At 44.7% G+C, this 23986-nt stretch overlaps 1 protein-coding gene across 1 annotated transcript in view; it reads right to left on the minus strand.

Annotated features, from left to right (window-relative positions):
• Tln2 (talin 2) overlaps positions 1–23986 on the minus strand; it is a 237056-nt gene that overhangs the window by 160182 nt on the left and 52888 nt on the right. Inside the window, exons 2-7 of the mRNA XM_032911227.1 lie at positions 13402–13573; positions 11381–11478; positions 9368–9497; positions 8271–8423; positions 4348–4490; positions 2334–2461 (exon numbers count right to left, since the gene is read on the minus strand). Coding sequence (XP_032767118.1) covers positions 2334–2461; positions 4348–4490; positions 8271–8423; positions 9368–9497; positions 11381–11478; positions 13402–13543 — 794 coding nt within the window. The 5' untranslated portion in view covers positions 13544–13573. The remainder of the gene's footprint in view (positions 1–2333; positions 2462–4347; positions 4491–8270; positions 8424–9367; positions 9498–11380; positions 11479–13401; positions 13574–23986) is intronic.

Below are 23986 nucleotides of genomic sequence, written 5' to 3' on the forward strand. Positions count from 1 at the left end.
ACAAGACCAGACTGCAGTGATATTCGTCAGACCAAAGGCAGACCAACTGCTGTACACACGGCCAGCAGCAAAGAATCACCCACCACAAGAAATACCCGTCACCATCTGGGTGACAACACGTATCACAAAGGCCAAAGGAGTGCGTGCGTGTGTGTACACATGCATGCATATTTATGGTTTTATTTGTTTGTATATGCCTGTGGGAGCCAGAGGCTAATGTTGGAAGTCTTCCTTTATCTCTTTCCACCTTAGCATTTGAGACAACGTCTCTCGCATATTCACTTACTGATTCACATAGACAGGCCGGTCAGTGAAGTCCAGGGATTCCCCCTGTCTCCACCTTCCCATGATAGGCTTATAGGAGCATGCCGGCAAGCACAGTTTTTTCTTTGTTTTTATTTAACCATAGGTGTTGAATATCAAACTCGGGTCTTCATGCTTGTGTGGCAAGCACTCTAACCACTGAACCATCTCCCCAGCCCTAGTTGAAGAAAATTCTTGAAATGAATGCGTTTCTCCTCTGCTATCTTCTTTTCACATACAGCCTAAACTTTCCCACTCATAACGGGGCCCTGAGAATTAGCTGCCCAACACGGAGAAAGGCCCAGGATGGCATTAGACCCTCCTAGGCTTCTGTTAGATCTCTTTCCCACCAGGCTCATGCACGGCTGCAGGTAGTTTCCTTTGGCCTTTGTGATACGTGGGAGGGGTTTTACTTCCAGTGTCCTGGTCTCGCTAAGCTGCCCCCCACTTCCTCCTATTCACTGGCAGTCACTGTAAAGCAAAGGGGAGCTGAGAGACGGGAGGAGTGTGAGGTCTGAATGTGTGAACGTGAAGTCCATGGGAACCCAAGCATGTCGTCTTCCACAAGGCACAGAGTGTCACAACAGACAGGCTTATTTCCCCAGGTTCTTGCGGAAGGAAGCCAGTCCAGCGTGGAGAAATGGGCCCAGAGGAGCACTTGGCCGTATAACTCTCATCTGGGAAACACTGAATAGAGTAACAGGAACTGTTCAAGGCTACCTCAGCTTCAAGGTCGCTGAGTGTATATTATAGCATAAAGCATGATATTGCAAAAGCTCCTGGGGTTCATTAACTCAACCTAGTATTGTAGCGTCTTGCCTTTAACAGCTCAGTTTGGACCACAAAGCAAGTTGTACTGTCTGACATTGCCTGAGCCCAGGAGAAAAGCTGGGTTTTCTTTCTCAAGGGCATAGGCTGCTTCCACCAAAGAGAACATAAAGGGCCGGATAAGGGCTTGCCTTACCCTCTCCCCAAGCCACCCCCAGCACTCCAGATGACGCACTGAGGACACCTTGACATGGGTGAATCCTCCTCTGGCATCATTCACACATCATTCCCACTTCCTACCTTTCTCAAGTCACAGTCAAAGTGACAAAGGGACACTGAGGAAACTCAAGATTTTAACCCTAATCCAAATCCTTCATATAAACAGAAACAAAGTGGGAAGGAGAGAGAAGACAACAGAAATAAAGCATCATCAGAGAAAGCAATACGCAAAGCCCCTAGAGTCGTCTAGATCCACAGCAAGGGAAAGGCACATCCAGAGAAGCAGCAGCCTGCCCAGCAGGGTATTCCCAAGAACGTGAAGCCAAAGACCCTATGTCCCCACAGTCTCAGTGCATCTGCAGGGTCACCTTTCTTATGGAGGCACCAGAGTATAGAGTTAGGGGGGAAAACCCCATCATTCTAGAAAGGAGAACCAAAGCCAAATGGGAGGCAATGCTACAGCCAGCTCTGCATGTGCACACAGTGGCTTTTAAAGCAACTAAGAACTTTTGAAATTCTAATACAGAATTCAAAACTTGGCTGGTGATATCTCTATTGCTTAGCCATTATCCTGCTCGGGGGCCCAAGATTTAAAACAAGCCAGATGTGGAAACCAACTGGCCAAGTGTGGTAGGCTTCCCAACAAAGAAAGAATCCTCCACTGTGGGAACAAATCATGCTGATGGTCACCATTCTGTATTTTTACATAATAATTTATATATATTTATACATCTTCAGACACACCAGAAGAGGGCATCAGATCCCATTAAAGATGGTTATGAGCGTCCATGTGGTTGCTGGGATTTGAACTCAGGCCCTCTGGAAGAGCAGTCAGTGCTCTTAAGCACTGAGCCATCTCTCCAGCCCCATTTTTACATACCGTACTTTACCAACAACACTCTGCATTTGGGGCTCTGTACTCAGTTGAGGGAGTGTCAACACCCTCACAAGCAGTGGAACAAGGAGGCGCCTCTCAGGTTCCTCCTCAAAGATAAAGAGGAGAAATGAGGGGGGGAAGGAGAAGAATGGGGCGGGGCACTTACTCTAAGAATCCAGGCTTATGTTTATGTTCCACGTGAGGTCCAAACTGTATCTGGGCTTGGAACCCACCAAACTCACATGCCTTCTCGAAGGAGACAGGGTGAGAGCCATTCAGGATGTCATCCCGAGCCTGAAACACAAGAAGGACGTTCAGGGGCCCCGAAAGCATCACACGTCTCTCGGAGTTACACACTCCTGACTCGGAGGACAGATACTGAAGACGATCAGGACAAGGTGAATGTCGGGGTAAGATAGAATCAAAGCTAACAGGAAACAAGCTTTTGGATTCTCCTCCCAAAGTGGGAAAGAGCTGCAGGGCATTAGCATCACTGTTGCCAATCATCACAGAAAATAAACCCTACCGATACTGTCAGAAGGCAGCCGAGAAATGGAAAATGAAGACAATGGAAGTCCTCTGAAATGCTTGGATTCATATGGGTTGACTTAGAAACATGATTTGCTCCACCTGAGCCTAAGTCATAAGGCTAGCAAGAAAGCTGCCCACAGAGAGGCAAAACCATCGCCATCATCCAAGGACCAGTGATCTACAAGGAGGGAGGTAGACATGTATTCCCACACTCAGACAGGAGTGCTGCCTGGAGCCATGCAGGAAGGGGCCAGCAATGAAGGATTTTACAATGGACACTCACTGTATTGAAAGTCCTGTTCCCCGTTCTCCTGAATCTTGAGGCTGCTGGCATTTATCACTCCAGCTTCTGTCTTCCTTTGCTCTAGCTCCATGACCCAGAATGCTCTGAGATGGGCACTCTGCTATCGCTCTGGGCTCTAAATGTGTAAGTCTCTTCTAATTGCCCTGCTAGCCGCCTTCCTTGCTGCCTTTCAGCCTCACTCGCTATTATCCCTTCTTCCACAGGAGTCAACAAATAGTACATATCTCAGACCTTCAGTGGGCTCGCTGTGTGTTGCAACTACCCATTCTGTCAGTTAAATCCAAGAGTAGACACAGAAAACAGACAAGTATGCAACGGGTAAGGGAACCTGCCAATATAAAATGCCCACATAAATGAATTTCTTACTTTCAATACAGGTGGAAGGCAGAGCTGCACCTTATCGACCTTGCATTATCTCTAAGAGCAGACACGTAGGTAAAAGCAAGGGCAGAAGGAATTTGAGGTGGGAAGAAACTCTAAAGAAACACGGGTGGCATTTTCCTTGAGTCAAAAGAAGCCCTCAGGCAACCAAGTGCAAAGCCCATGCCATATGCTGGGAGATCACGACTCAGGGATTAAGGGATTTTCTAGCATAAACAATTAGTTAAGAGCAAAGGCATTAAGAGGTGACTGAGAGGAGAGCTCGGCACTAATGAGCTCGGCACTGATTTTCTAGCCAATATTCCTGTGTATTCTAAGATGACAGCTTGTGAAATGATGATCGGTTAAATGAACACAACTGTCTCCCAAGGCCAGGAAGAGCATGGTGATGGCCACTGGGCCCCAACCCATGACGCCTCAGAGAGGACCAGTAAGGCCCAGCAGATTATACCCAATGCTAATTCCCACCAGAGACTGAAGAAGATTCCTTCTGTTGTGTGGGAACCAGAAATGGATACCTACTTACCACAAGACCAGGCAGAAGTCTTCTGAAGGTCACACGATAGTTTCTTTTCTGTTGCTGTGATAAAAATACTCTAACAAAGCCAACTAAACGAAGTAAGCATTTATTAGGCTCATAGTCTTGGTTTCTAGACCATCAATGATGAAAAGTGATGTGACAGTCACTTGAAGCAACTTATCACTTTACAGACAAGGGCAGAGGCGTATGCTAGCTTTGAGCCTGCTTTCTCCTCTCTTATCCAACCAAGAATCTGTTGCCTAGGGAATAATGCCACCCACAGTTGGTGGGTCATTCTACCTCAATTAGCATAATCAAGACATTCCCATAGACCAATTTAAGCTAGACAGCATCTTTCTGAGATTCCTTTCCCCAGATCCCGTCAGACTGACGATTAGCACTAACCACCACATCCATCTGTTGTCTGATCAGTAAATACCATACCTGGACGTAAAGCAAGTTCAACTGTACTGGGTCTCTCGAGTCCACATTCTGATCAGAGTAAAAGAACTTCCGTCGAAGCAGCAATGTTTCATTTTCATCCACGCCTTGCTCTCTGAATGTCCGGCTGTGATCTAGCCAATTTACTGCAGCAGCAAACAGAAGACAGGACATTATTTGCTACTCATTGCCATAGCCTGATGTGCAAACAAGAGTTCTGTAAGTGCCAATGGTTGCTTAAAATCACTTCCTATACTAGAACTATGCTCTTCAAACTCTGTGAGATGATCAACCCCCACCATACTCAAATCCCACACAATGGGAAGGATCTAGAGTCCAGAGGCGTTCTTCACTGCCTAGTAGGAATTAGCATTGGGTATAATCTGCTGGTTATCCAGAGGCCCTCATTGGTCCTCTCAGGAGCTTCCTGAGTCGGGGCCTGGTAGCCATCATTGCCCTCTTTTTGGCCTTGGTGTCAAAGACCAGCTTTGACATCCAGGGTACATTGAGGTGGGGCACAGAGTTGGAAACTGGGGGCTGGTACTGCTTGCTAGTAGGTGGAGGGGGCCAGTGCTGATGGCAGTCAGTAACTGGAGAAAAGGAAAGAAGGGGAAGAAAGTCAGTCAGTCAGTCAGTCAGGCAGACAGACAGACACAAAATCAATCAATCTCTCTCTCTCTCTCTCTCTCTCTCTCTCTCTCTCTCTCTCTCAAATGGATGAACCAAGACAAGCTTCCACAACTTCCACATATGCATGCATGCACATACATACATACATACATATACACACAAAACACACATTTTTGGTAGATGAGGCAAACTCCCATAATCTGACTCCAATAACTTAATTTTTCTCCCACAACTTCTATATCCCAGCAAAAAATTTCAAGCAAGTATAGAAGTTACAATATGACTACATTCCATTTTTCTTTTAGTGAATGATTGTGAAAAAAAGTTATGTTCCTCAATACCTTTACATGACAAACATTTTACATATCAGAGGCGCAGAAGACAAATTATTCCCAAGAATCCACATGCACTCGTAACTAAGCAACCTATTATAGATTAACTAAGTGTGAGCAAGCAAGGTAATTTTCTCAGTCAGTTTCTCTTACTCGCAGGCTAGAATTTGTGACGATAAAGAAATGATGGGTTATTTTATAATTTATCTTAAAAAGTAATTTTATTAAAATCTTTAAAGAATCACAAATCTAAATTTCTTATATAAAAAACGGCCGTTTCTATTTTAAATCCTCAGAATGCACATCTACTCATTAGCATCTTTACTAAACCATATCAGGAAGCTGAGAGCAAAAGTGGGTACAAGAAATCAACCTTGGCCAACCCATCTTGAGCAGGAGAGGCTTGTCAGCGAGTGCCGGTCTGGATGCCATTGTTTCTGTTCCCTGACCACAAAAGGTCCCTAGCTTAACTGTTAAGAATGTGCCTTTCTGAACTTCAGATTCTACCTAAGATTTTCTATGTCAGAGCCACTAGCAAAAACATCTTAACGTAACTTCACTACAATCTCCATCTCCAAATTCTCTCTAAGGTGGTAGTCATTGCTGATAATCTACATTTCTAAGTTCTTTCCAAGGGCGCTGATTGAATCGTTGGTCCGTTCCAGCAGCAATGCTAGAGAGCGATCACACATTATTATTGTGAGTGCCAAGGATACCACCCTGTGAGAGGCTGGAATCCTCCTTAGAGTTTCCACACAATTTTAGATTAAGGGGGATGTGAAGGCAACAAGCAGAGCATATTGTCCTCAGGACGTGTAATCTTTGGTGCTCTGACTCTCTGAGGCACACCCATTGTCCTTGTACTAACCAGTGGGACACAATCTGTGGGTTCGAAAGCCTTTGTTGTACCTCTGGCATGGCCTTGGGAGACAGGTGTATTCATTTAACTGATCTTCATTTCATAAGCTAAACTATTAGTAATACAGAGAAAGGAAGGTGGAGGAGTAAGGAAATAACAGTTTTGTACCAAGAAATCAAGCTTCTGGTTTGAAAGAGTCTGAACTCTGGGTGCTCAGTTGGCTGTGGTTTGAGAGAAGACTGTGGAAGCTTTGGCAGGTGGAGTCTCTCTAGAGGAAACGGGTTCTACAGCCTGGCCCTACTTCTTGATGATACACATGGGAATGGGTTGTCTCTTTGCAGCATATGGGTTCCAGGAATTGAACTCAGATCACCAGGCTTGTTGCAAGTGCCTTTACCCACTGAACCATCTCACCTGTACTTAAAGATCTTGCCCGATCACACAAAAAGACAAATATCCAACCCTTAAAGAGTTTTCCTTGAAATCAAGTACTTACTTCAGTCTTGTCTAGTGAAAGGGTTTCAAGACACTAGGCATAGCGAGTTTCTCTGCTCTTAGGAAATAGGGAGAAAATTAAAGTCATGAGGTAGGGGTACAGAGACTCAAAACTAAAGGTTAGAGAAGACATCTGTCCCCATGGGCCACCCTGACTCTGACATCATCCTAAGAATCCTGTCCTCACATTGTAGTGCATAAACATACATCACCTGTTCCTCTGCTAATTCCCTGAAGCCCTCTGTGTCCTCTACACCTGAGTCTCTGCCTGCCTGCCTGCCTGCCTGCCTGTCTGTCTGTCTGTGTCTATCCATCCCTCTCTCTCTCATACACACACCCCACTTACTGTGTTAAGTATTTATGACTCTCTCTCTCTCTCTCTCTCTCTCTCTCTCTCTCTCTCTCTCTCTCACACACACACACACACACACACACACACACACACCACACTCACTGTGTTAAGTATTTATGACCAACCTCACCAACTCTGGCATAAGTAACCTGTCTGACAGACCTCCTCTCCCAGAGTCACCTGGGAGGGTACTGTGTACACATTAATAAATCCTTGAGATTTGTCTACTAAAGGCTTCTGGAAAGAAGTCTGTAACTGGAAATTTAATGAGCTAGAAAGAGAAGAGAGCAGAGGAGACTCAGAGGAAATGGCAGGCCCTCCAAAGATCAATAAACATTATGAAAGTGATGATGTCACCCAGAGCTGCAGCAGCAACAAGGGGGCTGGAAGGGAAGGAGGCCAGGTGAGGAACTAAGCCCCTCCCAGTGGACGGTGGGCAGCAAGGACCACACAGCAGGGCTTCGGGGACATCTGACATTATCTGTTACTTTTGTACACATTATCCTTGTGGCTGTGGAAGTGACTTTCCTGTGATAGACCAATCTCATGATTTTAATCTCTAGGGAAATAATGGATCTAGGGAGTGAGTATTAAAGACTACAAACATCTCCCCCAAAGACAGCCAGAAACAATTGTTTAATGGAAGGTCTTTGCTGAAGGAGTATTTATTAACGCACATGCACAAGTATACACACACACCCTAAGCAAGCCTCCAGACCGGACACAAAAGATATATGATGACAGATAGTCACAACATAAGAAAGGCTGTAAAATACAAACTTAGACATACACACACACACACACACACACACACACACACACACACACACACAGAGTCATGCACACATGGGTTCCAAGGGGAAACTAAGACCAATGGAGAAAGTGCTTGCTTAAAGTGTATATGTTATTCAGCTGCACTTAGATCCCAAACAATAATTACATTTTTTTGCAAGAGAGTAGGACATTGTGAACATGATTTAATACGAATGGCTTCTTTGTAGATGTCAGACATCATTATAGCCACTTTAAAAGTCGTTTACAAGTGTTGTCTTTTAGTGAAACAAATCAGAACAATTGCAGACTAAAAGAAAAAAAAAAAAAAACCACACAAACCAAGAAGCCGTTTTCAGTTGTGTGGATAGTGGCGGGGAATCCAGGCTCCTGAGGACTGTGTACCTGGGCCACCAGCCTCCCTCACAGAGACTTACGGTCATCATCCGTGTGCAGCTTGGCCACCAGCCTCCCCACAGACACTTACGGTCATCATCCGTGTGCAGCTTGGCCTTCAGCTTCTCCATCTTCCTCTCATCTCGTAGCAACGTCCTGTCTTTTTTTAGTGTGCCTGTCCCTTCTTCTTTCTTTTCTTCAATGGTTTCTTGGATTAAAGAGTATTCTTCATAATTTGTTATTCCTACCAACAGAAATAGAGTTATATTTATACATGATTAAATCACTATCAACTTCTCCTTAGGGCATTTACCTACTACAAAAGGTCCATGTTAGCAAAGTCCAAGTCCTCACCTGAGGACCAGGGAGGTCACACACCTCACTGCTCCTGCACGAACACCATCTCTTCAGGCTGGGAAGCCAGATTCAAGGTATTAAGTATCATTTTCTCTACAAACACACTACATACACCCTCTTTTTTTTCTCTCTGTCTCTGCCTGTCTCTCTGTCTCTGAGATCAAACCCGCAACATGAAGGAAAAGCATCTCCAACGGCATCCCAATGATTCCATTAGGTTTTATTTATTTATGTAGTTACTTATTTGCAGACACAGTCTCACAACATAGTCCATGTGCCCTGGTAGACACGATGTAGACCATGATGGTCCTGAAATCACAGAGACCTGTCTGTCCCTGCCTCTTGCTTACAGGGATTAAAGGTGCATAGCACAATGTTTAGCCTCCAGTTTTGAGAACCCAGGCATGACCCTGTCAATCAAGAAGAGTACAGGAGAACTGGGCCCTTCCAGGGTGGGAAGGCTCAGAGAGGTAAGGCTCCTATGGTGCAGCAGTGAAAGGGCACCCTCTGGTGAGAGGCCAGGTTGGTCTCTGGAGAAAATGACAAGAAACAACAGGAAAAAAATCTGTAATAGTCACACTGGCTGTAACCATGACAATTTAAGAGAGAGTGGCCATCAGTGGGAAGGTTGAAATGTTTAAAAAATCATTTCCATTGAGAAAGTCTGCAAAGGGAAATAAAAGCTCTCAACCACAGCTGGATGGTGCTGGGTGAGGCTCAATGAGACGTGTTATACCATGTCAGGAAATTGAGAGATAGGACAGAAATCTCTTATGTGTTAATAATGCAGGGGTGGTGGTGGTGGCCAACGGACAAGGCTGAGCTACTCACCTATCCTGCTGCAGATTGTGACCAGGAGCTCCCCCACGGTCTTGGAGTCATCCACCATCACCGTCTTCACAGAGCCATCCAACATTCGGATTTTCTGAGGCCTCTGTTTCTTCTTGTACTCCAGAATGTCCTAGACAAAAGCCCCACCCACCACACACAGAGTTGAAAAACAGGACAACAGCACAGGACACTTCCCTTTGGGAATCAAGTCCAGAAGATCCCTATCTTTTCCTTTGTCCAAGATTATTTTTAAAGCTTTCCTAGGTATTCATGGGGGTGCTGCTGTGACTAGCACACAGAATTCTGAAAACTAAGTAATGGGTTTCATAAGGATTATTGAAATCGCTAATAAAATTGCCCTCCGAGAAGGAATACTTGTAGCTCAAAATGACCAAAACCTACTTTCTCTAAAGTGAGGCTGGCTATGCGCTCCAATGGCTGGGAAAGAGCACACCTCAGTCAATGAATCTGCAGTCATGTTTGGCATCAGGAACAATTTTTTTTTTTTTTGCTACCCATACACACAAAATGGACATTTATTCTTAAAATGTTCCTTTAGAATCTTTGCTGTATATATTTACTATATATGTATGTAGTCTACAAAATGAAAGACATAAATAATACCACCAGAAAGCTTCATATTAGGTACAGCAAATCAAAGCGGGAATAGTTTAACGAGCTGGCAGTAAAATAGGATAGTGGTAAGATTAAAAAACGAAAGGGATGAGGTTGGGGGTTACTTCAAAATAGAAGACCTCTTTTTCATTATAATTCCTAGAAGCTACAGATAGGAAGATGTACCACAAATTAACTGAACATTACACTCTTGCTTTTTGGAACTCTGGCCAATCTGATATGCCCACTTCATCAGGCATAGGAATCTCCAAAATCCAGCCCACTGGGGGGGGGTGTGTCAAGCGGGACAAATGCTTCCCACATTTTTACTCATCATTTAAACCACAGAAGTAACTTTTGTTTCTGTCACTGAGAGATAGTGACACCGCATCTCCAGGTCAAGCTTCCTCTTCACAAACATGCCCTGGGCAGTGCTAGGGCACCTCTGCTGTGCCCACATAGCCTCACTTTCCAATGCTACCCAGGGACATTTCATATCTACTCAAGGAAGATGATGTAGCTCGTCTCACAGCTGCCGAGCCCAACTGTGTCATGGAAAGGCCGCTCAGCATGGAGGCATGGCTCAGCGTACTAACCAAGAACCATTTCAATCCCTCTGTAGAATTTCAAGAATTTTAGATGTCTAGAATCTTCTCACCACCTAGACAGCCACACAGGTTCACTGCAGTACTAATTACTAATCAGAAGCTCTTGGATTAGATGCTGTCATGATGTGTGATTGCATAGCTAGTCCCCCAGCAGTGAAGCACAGAGAACATAGAACCAGTGAACCAGCAAGGAGACTCTGGGTGAGGGTGCCTGGTACCAAGGCTGTTTAGTTCTTTGGCCCCACACCATGGGAGGAGAGAACCAACTCTTCAAAGTCATTTTCTGGAATCTTCGTACATACCATGAAATACAAACATCCACACACAATGACACACAATAAAGGAATGTCATTTAAAAAAATTTTAAAGATGGTGCTCAGGAGATGGCCTAGTGGTTAAGAGCATCATCTGCTCTTCCAGAAGACCCAGGTTTGATTCTCAGCACTCAGATGGTGGTTTATAATAGTCTACAACTATTCAAAAGACTGACTGTCCTCTTCTGGACTCCATTGTCACCACACAAGAAAGTATACACAGGCACACATGCAATCAAATCACACACACACACACACACACACACACACACACAAATACATAAACTTACACACACGCAATCAAATCACACACACACACACACACACAAGCACACACATACACACAAATACATAAACTTACACACATGCAATCAAATCACACACACACACACACACACACACACACACACACACACACACACCCCACAAAAACATAAATTTAAAAAATTAAAAAGAAAACAGGACCAACAACGTACCCCATTCCGCAACATGTAGTAATCCAGTGTCCGACCTGCTTCTAGCCAAATCCCTTTCCTGGGGTCTTCATCAGAAAGAAACAGTCCATAGTCAGAAGCTACAAAATAAACAGACAGAGGAGAGGAGGCCAAGTGGGGACAAAGCCATCACTGGACCAAGCGCACTGATGCAGAAAGGAGGGTGATCCTGTCCATCACCAGAGAGACCTGCTTCTTACCAACAGCACAGCACCACTCACTGCCCTGAAGCAGTCTGGGAGGAGCCTCCCAGCAGAATCAATGCCCACAGCAAGGTTCGCTCATATGGACCAGTGGGCTGCAGGTACACATACAGCTTAGAGAATCATCGGAACAGAGCAGAGCGGTCTGCATTTCAAGGGAAGTTGGCTTTATTTTCTAGTCCTTGCTGTCACAGGCTACCACGGGGAAGGGAAGATAAGAAATGGAGGCAGTAACCACCTCTGTCCAGGGCCACTGAGGCAAAGTGGGGAAGACGGGCCACAGCGAAAGAGCATGTGCTAAGATTGGTCTACAGAGTGAATGCTCTGCAATCTTAGCCTTGGGGAAACTGAGGTGGGAAGACTGAGCCAGCCTGGGCTACAAGATGAGCAGCTTATAACAACAGAGGTTAAAAAAGTAACAAGTGGCTATTTAGGACTTCCTCATGAGGTGAGGCTTGTGCCATGAAACACCATGAAATAAAGAAATACAGAAAAGAGGTGAAGAATTAAACTTAGTTTTCCTCATAAAGGCCTCTTACTTCACTGTGCAAAAAGGCTTGGGGAAAGAGAGGATAGAGGTCATTTCCCACCTAGACTTTCCCTAGTGTGTGAAGGGTGGGGAGGGGTGCACATGCATGTCTATGCAGGGCAGAGGACATTCTCAGGCGTCATTCCTCAGGGTGCCATCCACCCTCTTCACTGAGATGGGGTCTCTCATTGGCCTGCTGTTTGCTGACAGCTAGGCTGGGTGGCAGAGGCCCCAGGAATCCTGTTTCCTCTTCCCAGGTGAAGGTATTTTGATCTATGTAGGTTTTAAGGATCAAACTTAGACACTAAAACATAAGTAGTAAGCACTTTACTGACTGAGCCTTCTCCCTAGGCCCTCTTTTCTTTAATGTAGCTGGAACCCTTGGAGCCCGTCAGAAGAGTGGGGAGCAGGAAGGTATTTCTGAGTCTACAGAGGCCTTCCCACAACTTATATCAATTTAGCCCAAAGGAAATTTTAACAGTGTCAGAAAATAGAAAAGAATGAAAAGAACCATTGAGACTGACCAAGCAAATCTTAAGAGTCAGAAAGGGACTGTCAGCTAATTTTTATTTCTGGTTAATTTAGTAAAACTCAGCAATCCAAATACCATAAACGATGCCCTTTTCTGGACTCTGGGTAACTGCACTCACACATATACAACTCTGCATGCAGATACGCACACATAGACATAAAAATAAAATCTTTTACAAACTGAGGTAAAACTCATGAGGCTCCTTCAAAGGGCTTGCATTGTAAGACTTTTCTGCAGTGCTGAGGCTACATGAAGTCAGTATGTAGCAGGTAAGGGTGTTATTCTTTATTTGACCAAGGTAGTGAGACATCAAAATGTGGTTTATGAATTATAGGGCAGGCTGCTCATGCACCTAAAGAAAGCCAAGATAATGGGCATATCCATATTTGACTCAAGGTCAATGCCAATGTAGTGATTAACAATGAAAGCCTTGATCCTATCAGGGAGTAATATAAAAAGGCATTTCATTTAAAATTGACTCCCCAACCCCCAGCCCTCCAGTCAGGATCTCACGGTGTAGTACAGGATAGCCTGGAAATAGCTATGTAGACCAGGCTGGCCTTGTACTCAGAGAGACCAGCCTGACCTTACCTCCAGAGTGCTGGAATTATAGAATTGAGCCTCCATGCCTGGTTTGAAATGGAGATGTTTAAAATGTGTCGAGGCACATCCTTTTAGCTACAGGGTTAAGGGGCATCCAACCACATTTTCAGAAGCCAGTGGATAACCTTGGACGCACCTTGCCCGGTCTGTGCTTCAGGGACTCTCTCCCGAATGACTCGACAGGCGTCATACACAGCTGTAGACGGCTCAAACTGCATGGTCTTCACCACATTGCAGTGGCGGACACAGATCTTTAAGGATAGGGCCACCATTTTCATGGATGACTTGATGGGTTTCACTTAGAGCATCTAGAAAACACAAGGAGACAAGCCTTAATGCAGACAATCATCATTTAGCTGCAGGGGACACTGCTTAGTTCTTAACCCAGCTCCCCTGATAGAAAGTCATTCACACTGCTGTCAGAACCAGTCTGAGATTGCATGTGATAATGCGTTAACATTCCTAATTCGAGAAATGGCAACATATACTCCTCCACAAACAACACCGATTAGCCCCAGACTAAAAGAAGGTGTGGCAGTCTGTGTGGTGGCCTGACTGCCAACAAGACAGAGCAATTAGAAATGGCTGACACTTCCTACCCCACATCAAAGTTTCAAAGCCATCTCTAAGGCTGCTTCCAGCTCTTTTTGCAAAGAACTCTAACCACTTCCAGTCAAAGGTTTTTAAGCTCTAGAGATAAACGGGCAGTTTTGCTGTGTTGCAGATGGCTTTATGTATCTGTCTGTTCCCCCGTGAATAGTGATAGTTGCAGAGTTTCCCCAACCCTGAGATACCCCAGCATTGCTCAGGGCTGAGTGAGTGGAGAAAGTCATCATGGATGCCTTTCCTGAGGTGGCAGCAGAGAAGAAGGGATGGCCAATCTTTTCCAGTACCCGGGAAATTCTTCATGGTTGTTCATTGGCTTCTAAAATTCTAACTGTCCTTGTAGTGGTAGGACAGGGGTAGGCAGAGATGTCTCAGCGTGAACATGTGAAAAACCAGCGGATAGAGTGAGGCTGGATCAGATCGTCGATCAGATGAGATGAAAGATGAGAACACAGAGTCCAACGCCTGGACATGGAATCCAAGAGTTCTCTGCTGACTCAGGGTAACGCAGTTTCGTGGATTGTAGAACCCAAACTCATGTGGGTAGTAGGGTCAAGAGTGGGATGAAGGAGGGGCTGGCTCAAAGGATACCAACACATCAACGTGGCAGGCTTGCTTGGAGGTGAGCAGAGTCAACAGGTCGAAGTTTCGTTCTTATGTGGAAAAGCTTTTATCCAAATGCGTGCCTCCTGTCCTATCATATGAGTGTGCCTCCTGATGATGCTAAGGACGGTTCCGGGGCACACAAGTGCCCTTTCTCACCATACACCATCTCATTTCTGGGCCCTGCCCACACAGCTGCCTCTCAGTCTGCTGGAGAGGAGAAGGTGAGTACACAGAGCATTGGTATGGGGGTCTACTGTCTGCGTACAAGTGCATTGGACTTCTGTGCCAGTCACTTCCCTGTTCCCACCTTTCAGACCACAGGAAGAAATGGGTACCTACGGAGAGCTTTAATGCTTCCTCCTCCTAGTATTCCAGGAATACCAGCAGCTCCTTCAGGCCAAGCTCAAAAGAATGAGGAATAGCAGAGGCCTTGAGAATCGTGTTCTGAACTATTCAATCACCCAGAACATCTACCACAGAGAGATCATCATCTTCACTCAGGGACACATTACAAAGGAAATTCCTCCTCATACTGATGAGCCTTTGTTCAAGGGCACTGTGCAGGCCCAAGACTATAGGAAGTCCAGCATGGCTGTTACTCCTGGGTTCGTAATTCACTGTGATTCGGTTTTACCAAATGACCAAGACTGTGTACTGTACAAGAATCTATGTATGCTCCATCTGTGTACACATGGCCGTGTGTGTGTGTGTGTTCATGTATTTTTATGTGTGTGAACACCAAGGACAACCTTGGGTCTCTTCCTTGATTGTCCCTCACTTGAATGTTTTGGGACAGGGCCTCTTACTGAACCTGGAGCCTGCCAATTCAGTTAGACTGGCTGGCCAGTGAGCCCCACCTGCCCTCACCTGCCTAGCCCTATGGTTAGAGGTGCGTACCTCCACGCTTGGCTTTTTACGTGGATGCTATATATCTGAAGTCAAATCTACATTCCTTCATGGCAAGCACTTTGTCAACTAAGCCACCTCCCCAGAGCCCTTCGTGGTAATATTTTTAAAATGCAATGGATATATATAAAGAAACGAGTTCTAAATCCTTTCATGTAAAGGCTAGGTTTTTATTATTATGCAATACGGTCACTTACATGGCCAACGCCTGGATCTGAAACCAACATGCATGATGATTTACTCATCCTGACAAGCCCCACAGCAATGAGCTACATCTCTCACCACTCTTAAATGAGCAAGATTCTTGCAAAATGGACATTTGTTGGCATTAAGTGCCGTACTTTCCCCTACAGCAAGGAGAGGGGATTGAAGCATTTATCAGTTGAGTGATGTTAACTGAAGATGAGGATCTCTGAGCAATCTCACTAGACATCCTGAGCAAACGATGCAACTCAAACAGCCTTGACAGAGCTCCATGCTCCTTCACTCCCTGGCTATTTTCTGGGCAATCGTCACTTGACTCCGCTCCTGTATCCTGTGTCCTGCATCCCCTACACTTGCTTGTAGAATGGCTGATTAGGATTCCTTTTCACATTTAGCTGCAAGACAGTCCACAGCCAAATTCACACATGAGTTTCTGCTCTTTATGGCTCAACCAAGGTGGTTTTATTTCCTTTTACTCCAGTTTGAGTTCCTGTTCTCATATTGATCTTAAATGCTGTGTATATTAATAGACAGGGCACACTGTCAATTCATAACATTTCCTTTATTTTGCTTTTAATAATTTCTTATTACTCTAGTGACTCTTTGCTCTCATATACAAAAGTCACTTGGACCAGCACCAAAAAAAAAAAAAAAAAAAAAATCCTTCTATGCCATCCATTATAGAGGATGAGCCACTGGAACCAGCAGTGAAATACGGATATTTAAAAAAGTTACTCTCTATAAAGGGTAGGATCTTCCTGGTTCATCCCAGCTCTAGCCAGGGAGCTCCATGATAAACATTCACCATTGGGCAAGATGGGCTGCTATTCCTTGGATTTATGCCTGATAAGTCAGAACCAAGAGATGTTCCACCCCACCTTGCCTTGTTAACGGTTCTACCCAGAACTCTTATGTGCCTGTGCCTCAGTCTCCCGCTCGGAAAAACAGGCGGAGAAAAAAAGATTTATCAGTAAGACCACCATGGAATTAAATGAGTTAGATATGTCAAAGGCACACAAGATAGTGATGAGTAATTTTGTTATTAAAATTGGCCTTGGATGTCGTAAAAACACTGGAAGCATTCTACTGCATTCAGCAGTTCATCTTACTGTGTATGCTTGACTCCCTAAGAGGGGGAGCAAAGACAGACAGACAGACAGACAGACAGACAAGATCCTGTCCAAGGCAAGCACCTTCTAGTAAGTCCTAGATTCACTCCTCAGGCCCAGTGCTCAGCCTTATACATGATCTCTCCTAGGTACCAGGGTCTCATGAGGAGATGCAAAGCTGAGGGTTTGTGGAGAGACTGAGTCTTAGCACCTAAATCTTAGAGCTACGCAGACTTCCCAAATCCAAGAGCTCAAAAGGCAAAAAACAGTGCCTTCTATGGGGACAGGGCTGGCATTGTGACTGGCTCCCGCTCAGTAGCACTTACCAGTGAAGTCTATTCAAGAACATTCTATAGGAAGCTATATGGGAGCTCTGCATCTCTCCCTGTAAAACGGCAAAGCAGGAAAGCCAGATAACCTCTAATCAGTAGGACTTTGCCTCTCCAGGAGAGCAAGGACTAGATACTTTGTTCATCCTTTCTTGACTTGACCCAGGAACGACCCTGCATCCGATTATGAGTGGCAATACTCATTCCCCATCTTCAGGTCTGCTCCTTGCTCTGGAGGTAATGAGCCGTATCTGATAGCTGGATGCATCTCATAACCAAGTATCAACAGGAAGATGGGCCTACAACACAAACCTCCATCTGTACTTACATCTTGGGTTCCAGGGAACACTACAGCTCTCTGCGAGCAGAGCCACGGGAAGGGCTTCCATGTCGCCACAGTCTTGCTCATGCCTCTACAAGGGACGAGAGGTGGCTTCTTTGCTGAGTAAGAACCTACCATACAGTGTGGTTCTGCTCTCCAGAGGTGGGGTAAGATTTCTGTCCTCCAGGACTCTCAGGAATCAGTTGTACAGGGCTCACCCTAAACATTCAGACTCAGATACACTAAACGGGGCAGGCCCATCAGAAAGGCAAATCAACTGGGCCTTCCGGGAGCCTATTGTCTTTTATTTTGGGGTGGGGAACTGCTGAGGGTAAGCCACCAGGTGTCCTATTTCATTTCTTCTCCAGGAGCCACATTTTCGGTGACTTACCCAGGGCCTCCTCAACTCAACTCTCCCTTCCTTCCTCTCAACTCTCCCAGCTATTTATGACTCAGGAGACTGGGATTTTGTAGCGAGGCTCCTTTTCTTCTACGGGAGACAGCTCCACGTTATTATATGCTCAGGCAAAGCAGCAAGGAACAGGTTTTTCAGAGTACCTAGCATCCATTTAGCAAGGGACCAGGTTTACTGCCCCAACAGCAGTCATCGGGGGAGCCCAGACATTGGGAGCAGTTCCACAAGCCCATCACTGGTCCACTGCTCAGCTTTGAGCACTTGCCTTAGAAGGGTAAGTGGTGAAGGAGATTCAGAGTGATTAACTATCTAAACGGGCGTGGAATGAGCAAGAAGCTAAGCAGGTCAATAGAACCCCAGTCACAGGGCAACTCTAATAACCCATGGGGTTACCACTGTGATTCCTGGCCATTCCCAATCCAGCATTAAGCATCTATACCATGGTTTTGGGAACACACCTGTCATTAGATGTGACATTAGTGACATCACCCCTCTTGGCTTCTGAGAACAAGGGTTGAATCTGGTTAATCAGCATTGAATCTCGAGGTCCCAATGCATGACAGATACTGAGCATCCCAGAAGTTAATATGTTCTCCAAGGAAAGATGTAGGTGGGCTTTTCATGTCTTTATTTTGGTGTCCCCTGAGTTTTTTTTAGGGCTGTTTACAGGAGCCTGGGCACTTTACCTTACCAGTGGTGACACTACTAGAAAATATCACTCCTTGTCACCATCCCCAACCCACCATCAGCATTTGTGGATTCTCAAAGAGGGACAGGGTGTCATGAACCCCCTCCTTTTCATGACAGGATTTGGGGGGGAGGCAAGCTTGTACCAGGAAGCATGCCTGCTATAAGAGTGCAAAGGTCACGACATGCCCAAAACAAACTTCCATACGTTCCACCTCTTCCTCTGGCTTGTTCATTCGTTCTGCCAGTCTTCTGTGAATCTCCTTAAGGCCCCCATTTCAAGCTGAGCATCCAACAGTCACTACTGAGAAAAGACTCTGACCAAAGCTAATGGCAGCACTGATACATGGAGATAAACATAAATACCTATAGGAAACAATCTGATCTATGCATCATGTCCACTAGGAAACAACAGCAGGAGCTTGCTTACCAGGCCCCATCACCACCACCACGAGCTTCTAACTAGGTTTACACTGAATGTTACTTCCCATCTGTAGAGTTGACTCAAATCCGGCCAAGAAGTATAATAATTCAAAGGCTTAAGGGTGAGCAGGTTGCCAACACCTACCAGACCAAACTATGTCTACCCACCTAAACCACATTCAAGGACCACAGAACCTGAACCTCATACCTCACAAAATGAACTTAAATTAAAAAAAAAAGTTTTTAACTAAGAAACAACCAAAGTCAAACAAGTCCAAATTCACTAACAAGTCCTCGAGGGAATACAAGGGGTGGGTAAACTGCTCCTGGTTACAGATGCCACGGGGAAGGGCTCAATGTTGATTCAATGCAGGAGTGCAGGCAAGGTGACCTTTCTATCTCTAGTAGAGAACTAAAGACTTCCCCAGAGTGGTATCATTTTACTCATTCCAGATGAAGAAACTTTCACATTGAAGTCAAGAGACGTTCCCAAGTTCACAATGCAGTAAGGTCACCATGTACGCATCCATGCCATCCATGTAGTATGACTGTAGACCTCCAAGGATTCCTCCAATATGTCCTCCCAGTCCTCTTGGTACTGGCCCCTGGGAGTCCATCATGAAGGTTGACAGTGCCCATAAAGATGTGCAGCTAACTATACTCCACTTTAAAAGCACGTACGTGCCTCTGCCTCCACCTGTGTTTCAGAACGTATTCTTCAGACTTTCGGGCAAAGTAGCTGAGCCTGCACCTTGTTAAAAATGATATCTAATTATGAGTGGACTCTGCAGAGGGATGCATTAGCCTAGTACAGAAAAATATACAAGTCGGGAGCAGGAAGTGCTGGAAGATCTGCTGTGAGGAGGGAAAGAGAAGACCTGTGGGCTTGTGATCCTTTTCAGGGATGAATGACCCTTTCACAGGGGTTGCATATCAGATTTCCTGCATATCATATATTTTCGTTACAATTCAAAACTAGCAAAATTACACTGAAGAAGTACTGTATTAAAAGGCCCAGCATTAGGAAGGTTGAGAAGCACTGCTTTATCCCCTCCTGGGAGATGATTTTTAATGCACATAGGATTTTGAAATGTAGGAGTATAATGCTCAGTTTTGAGTGTCAGCTTAGCAGGATCTACAAACTACCTAAGAGATACCTGGGCACACTTGTGAGGGAATTTCTATATTATTTTAAATGAAATGGGAGAGTTGATCTAAATGGACCTGGCACCATCCTGTGGACTGGGGTCCTGGAGTGGATGAAGAAGAGAAAGCAAGCTGAGTATCAGCATCCACCTGCCGGGAGTCTGACTGAGGATACAACGTGGTCAGCTGCCTCAGACTCTTGCCACCACACCTTCCACGCCATGATGGCCTACACCCATTAACTGTGAACCCAAGCCACCACTTCTTTCCTTAAGTTGCTTCATTTCAGGCATTTCATTTAGCAACGAGAATATCAAGGAATACTAGAGGTGACCAGATTCAAGCTACTTAGGCACCAGCTTCATGCACCCAGAGACCTCCCCATGTTATGGGTATGTGTTTACTTCCTGAACGGCTGTCTAGGTAATTCAGTGTGTGTTCTTGAAATGTACCACTCCCTTGTCTACCTCCTCATCTCTTCCAACACAGAACCAGCTTTGCTGCTACTGACTACTCTCTCCACCGCCGCGAGAAGGAGCGTTCAGTCTCCCCCTTCAGCTCTCAAGGCAATTCCACTGTAACTCCTGCTCCAGCTGTGATACTCCTAGGCTGAGGTACCAGAGAAACTACCAGGCTCATCACCCTTTGTACTGAACAGTTTCATAGCACCCTGGAATAGGCATTGTTGTTGGATGTGTTTGATAGGCTAGAAAGTGACAGAGAGCCCCCTCCCTACCTCTCTTCCTAGAACAGACACAGAGGAACTGGGAAGATAAGTGAATTCCTGGGCCTTGTAAGACGAGTACCATCATTCTCCGTTACATTAAGAATGCTCGCCGTGGGCTTCCCAGAACCTCACTACTCAGCTTTGATGTTCAAGGACAGCTGAATACATCATCTACCCTTCCCAATCCTCTTAGAATCTATCTTTTGGTCCACCTGCTGTTTTTCTCCCTCAGCAAAGGCTAAAGAAAGACACTGGATCAAAACTGAACTATGATTTTTTGAATTCTTTTACACCTTAACTTGTTCAGATTGCTGACAACAGGCTGTTTTCAGAGCAAGTATGATGAGAAAGATAAAAGGTCACATCCAAGAAAAAAAAATAAACAGAAGGAAAAACCATCTTGAAGGTCAAAACCAGGAGAACTGCAAATTACTTAGCATGGACTAGGTGAAATGGACTTCAAACTCTTCCCATCACTTGGTGTTTTCGGACCCTTTGTGGAGTCTCAGGACAATAGAGGCTACTGCCAAGGTAATCAGCTTTGTCTACAGCACACATCACTACAATGACCACACACATCTTTACTTGAAAAACACGGAGCTCTGTCCTATGAGAGCTGGGGGAAGAAGGGTCAGTATTTTCTAGACTTATCATGGGGGAATATAATAAAGGACTGCACACAATGTCCCTAGTCCCAAATGGTCTTTCTTATGCTTGTGTTTAATTCGATGCCAAGCTGGTGTGATCCCCACTGAAGGATGTCTGCTACGGCAGCCTGATTTCAGTTGTAAAGTGATGGTGCACACCAACACGATCATGTGTAATTTCATATGAAGAAGCCGAAGGAACCTCCGCCTTCCCAGCTCTGGTCTTTGAATGAAAGGCTGTGAGCCCTGTATCATTCACAAAGGCAATAGGGCATGGCTTTGCAAGAAGGAATTTTGAAGAGTAAAGGCAAAAAAGTTAAAGACATATTCTTGCCATTTATCTGTTAACCACCTATGGGAAGGGCACTTCTGTTGGAGGCTTGATATAAAAATCTGGTGTGTATCTGAAGAGTTGAAACAAATTAAGGAATGGGACTGTGATGACAATGCTGACTGACAAATTGACAGGATCTAGCGTCCCTGGAATATATCTGGGCTTCTCTGTGAGGGAGTCCAGACTGTGTTAACTGAGGGGGTAAGACCTACACTAACAGCGGGTGGCAATATTCCACAGTCTGGCATCCCAGACTAAATGAAGGAGAGAAAGCCAGCTGAGGATCTTTCTGCTTCCTGGCTGTGGAGGCAGAGAGACCTGCCACCTCAAGCTTCATCAGATGCAGCCTCTGTAATACAACGAGAACCAAAACAAACCTTCCTTTCCTTAAGTTGCTTTTGTCAAAGCAACGAGAACAGTCGTCTCTATAACCGTTTCACTCCCATAACCGCAAAGCAGACATGTAGACTGTCATGTGCTCCATCTAACATTCTTGGACTGGATTAGATTTCACAAATGATGCTTTTTAATTTTCTGCCCCTTCTTCCATGACCATATATTCAAACATTGGAGCATCCCAGTAAAATGGCACATAGTTTAAAATGTCCCTTATCTCTGACTTGGGAACCATCACATATAGACCTCCATAGGCCACCATGTTAGCCTTTTCAGCTGACACAGGCCTAGGAAAACAGAAGAGGGTTTGACTCAGACAGCTGTATGCACTGCTCTGTGCTTGCAGTGAGGCAGAATAATGTAATGGCAGCCAGAGGGCAGAAAATAGACAAGACCAAATCCAACATACACAGTTCGAAGACGGCCCTAGCAACTAAGACCCTGCCTTGCATATTCTGAACCCTTCAATGGATTAAATCACCGATGACGTCAAAGTCCCTGTGTTCTGTTTCCTCTGGAACCCTCACCACAGACACAACCAGAGGCAGGCTTAACGGTCTCTTAAGTATCTCTCTATCCACTCAGGTTGATGATCAAGAGATGATTGTCTGTCATAATCTTCCCATTTCTACAATGTAAGAACACTAACAAATGCATATATTAAAATGTTGCCAATAACAGCAGGGGACATACATGAGCCTGTACGTCTGGCAGTCATTCTTAACTCTTTTTATGGGCCAAGCATTCTAATATACAGATTCTAATATACAACGGCTAAGTGGTTGAGACATTGCCTAAGGAGGCCAACCAAGCACAGTGGCCTTGTAAATGCAGACATACACTTTCTAAATAGGAGACAACAGGCAAAAACACAGCACTTGTGTTAAGAAAGCAGTAAAACGGGAGGGGTATTTATTATTAATGCTGCTATTAATAATTGAACTTGCATTTGGTGAATTACTGGGTATCACGGACTTAATGACTCAGTAAGCGAGGTCCGATTTATCCTGAGTAAAGCAGGCTTAATAAAGGGGCATGCTTTATAAACGAAAGGTAAATACAGAAGCCTTAAACGCAGTTCTGCCTGAATTTGGAAGTCTGTGCCTGGCCCCACGCCAACCACAGATAGGCAATGCTGACATTTTGACACATCTCCTCTGGGTTTTGTCTATTTTTATACAGGAGAGAAAGTGCATTCTATATAACTGCATATGGGGCTCCAACTCCATAATAATCATTTCCCACTGTATTGTAAACTCTGTGGAAATATTTTAATAGACACATAACAGTGCAATGAAATATCCTATAATGTACCAAGCTGTATTTCTGTTTGAGTACACTAGCTGTATTCAAGTTTTTATACTTATGAATATGGATCTAGGATAGGATTTTCCATTTTAAATTTCATTTTAAATTTCAGACTTTTTGTAAGCTAATTACCTAAATATTTTCTCCCTTCCCCCCAATCAACAATTCTTCAGAGAAGCTCAAAACAGAGACCTCGAGAGAACAACAGATGTACAGGGGACATCGGTTTGCATTTTGAGTTGTAGGATAGCTAAATGAATATGTATTATCAACTGGGCATCCAAAAAAAATCAATCCATGTTTTATAGTTCAATCTATGCTGCAGAATGATCCTGCCGTCAAAGGCTCAGGCTGTGAGGGACCAGAACAAGAGAGAGAATCAGCAAAGAAATGAACAGGACGAAAAACATCTGGCTTGGTCTATAAACTGGATTTACACGAGAGGCAGAGAAACGATAGATGCTTAATATAAGTTTTAAAAGATATATGGCAAACTGTAGAAATGACAGAAAAAGGACTGAATCAGTTTTTCCTGCAAAAAGCTGTATGGCTATGA

This window comes from Rattus rattus, chromosome 8 (assembly GCF_011064425.1).
Source record: "Rattus rattus isolate New Zealand chromosome 8, Rrattus_CSIRO_v1, whole genome shotgun sequence".
NCBI lineage: Eukaryota > Metazoa > Chordata > Mammalia > Rodentia > Muridae > Rattus > Rattus rattus.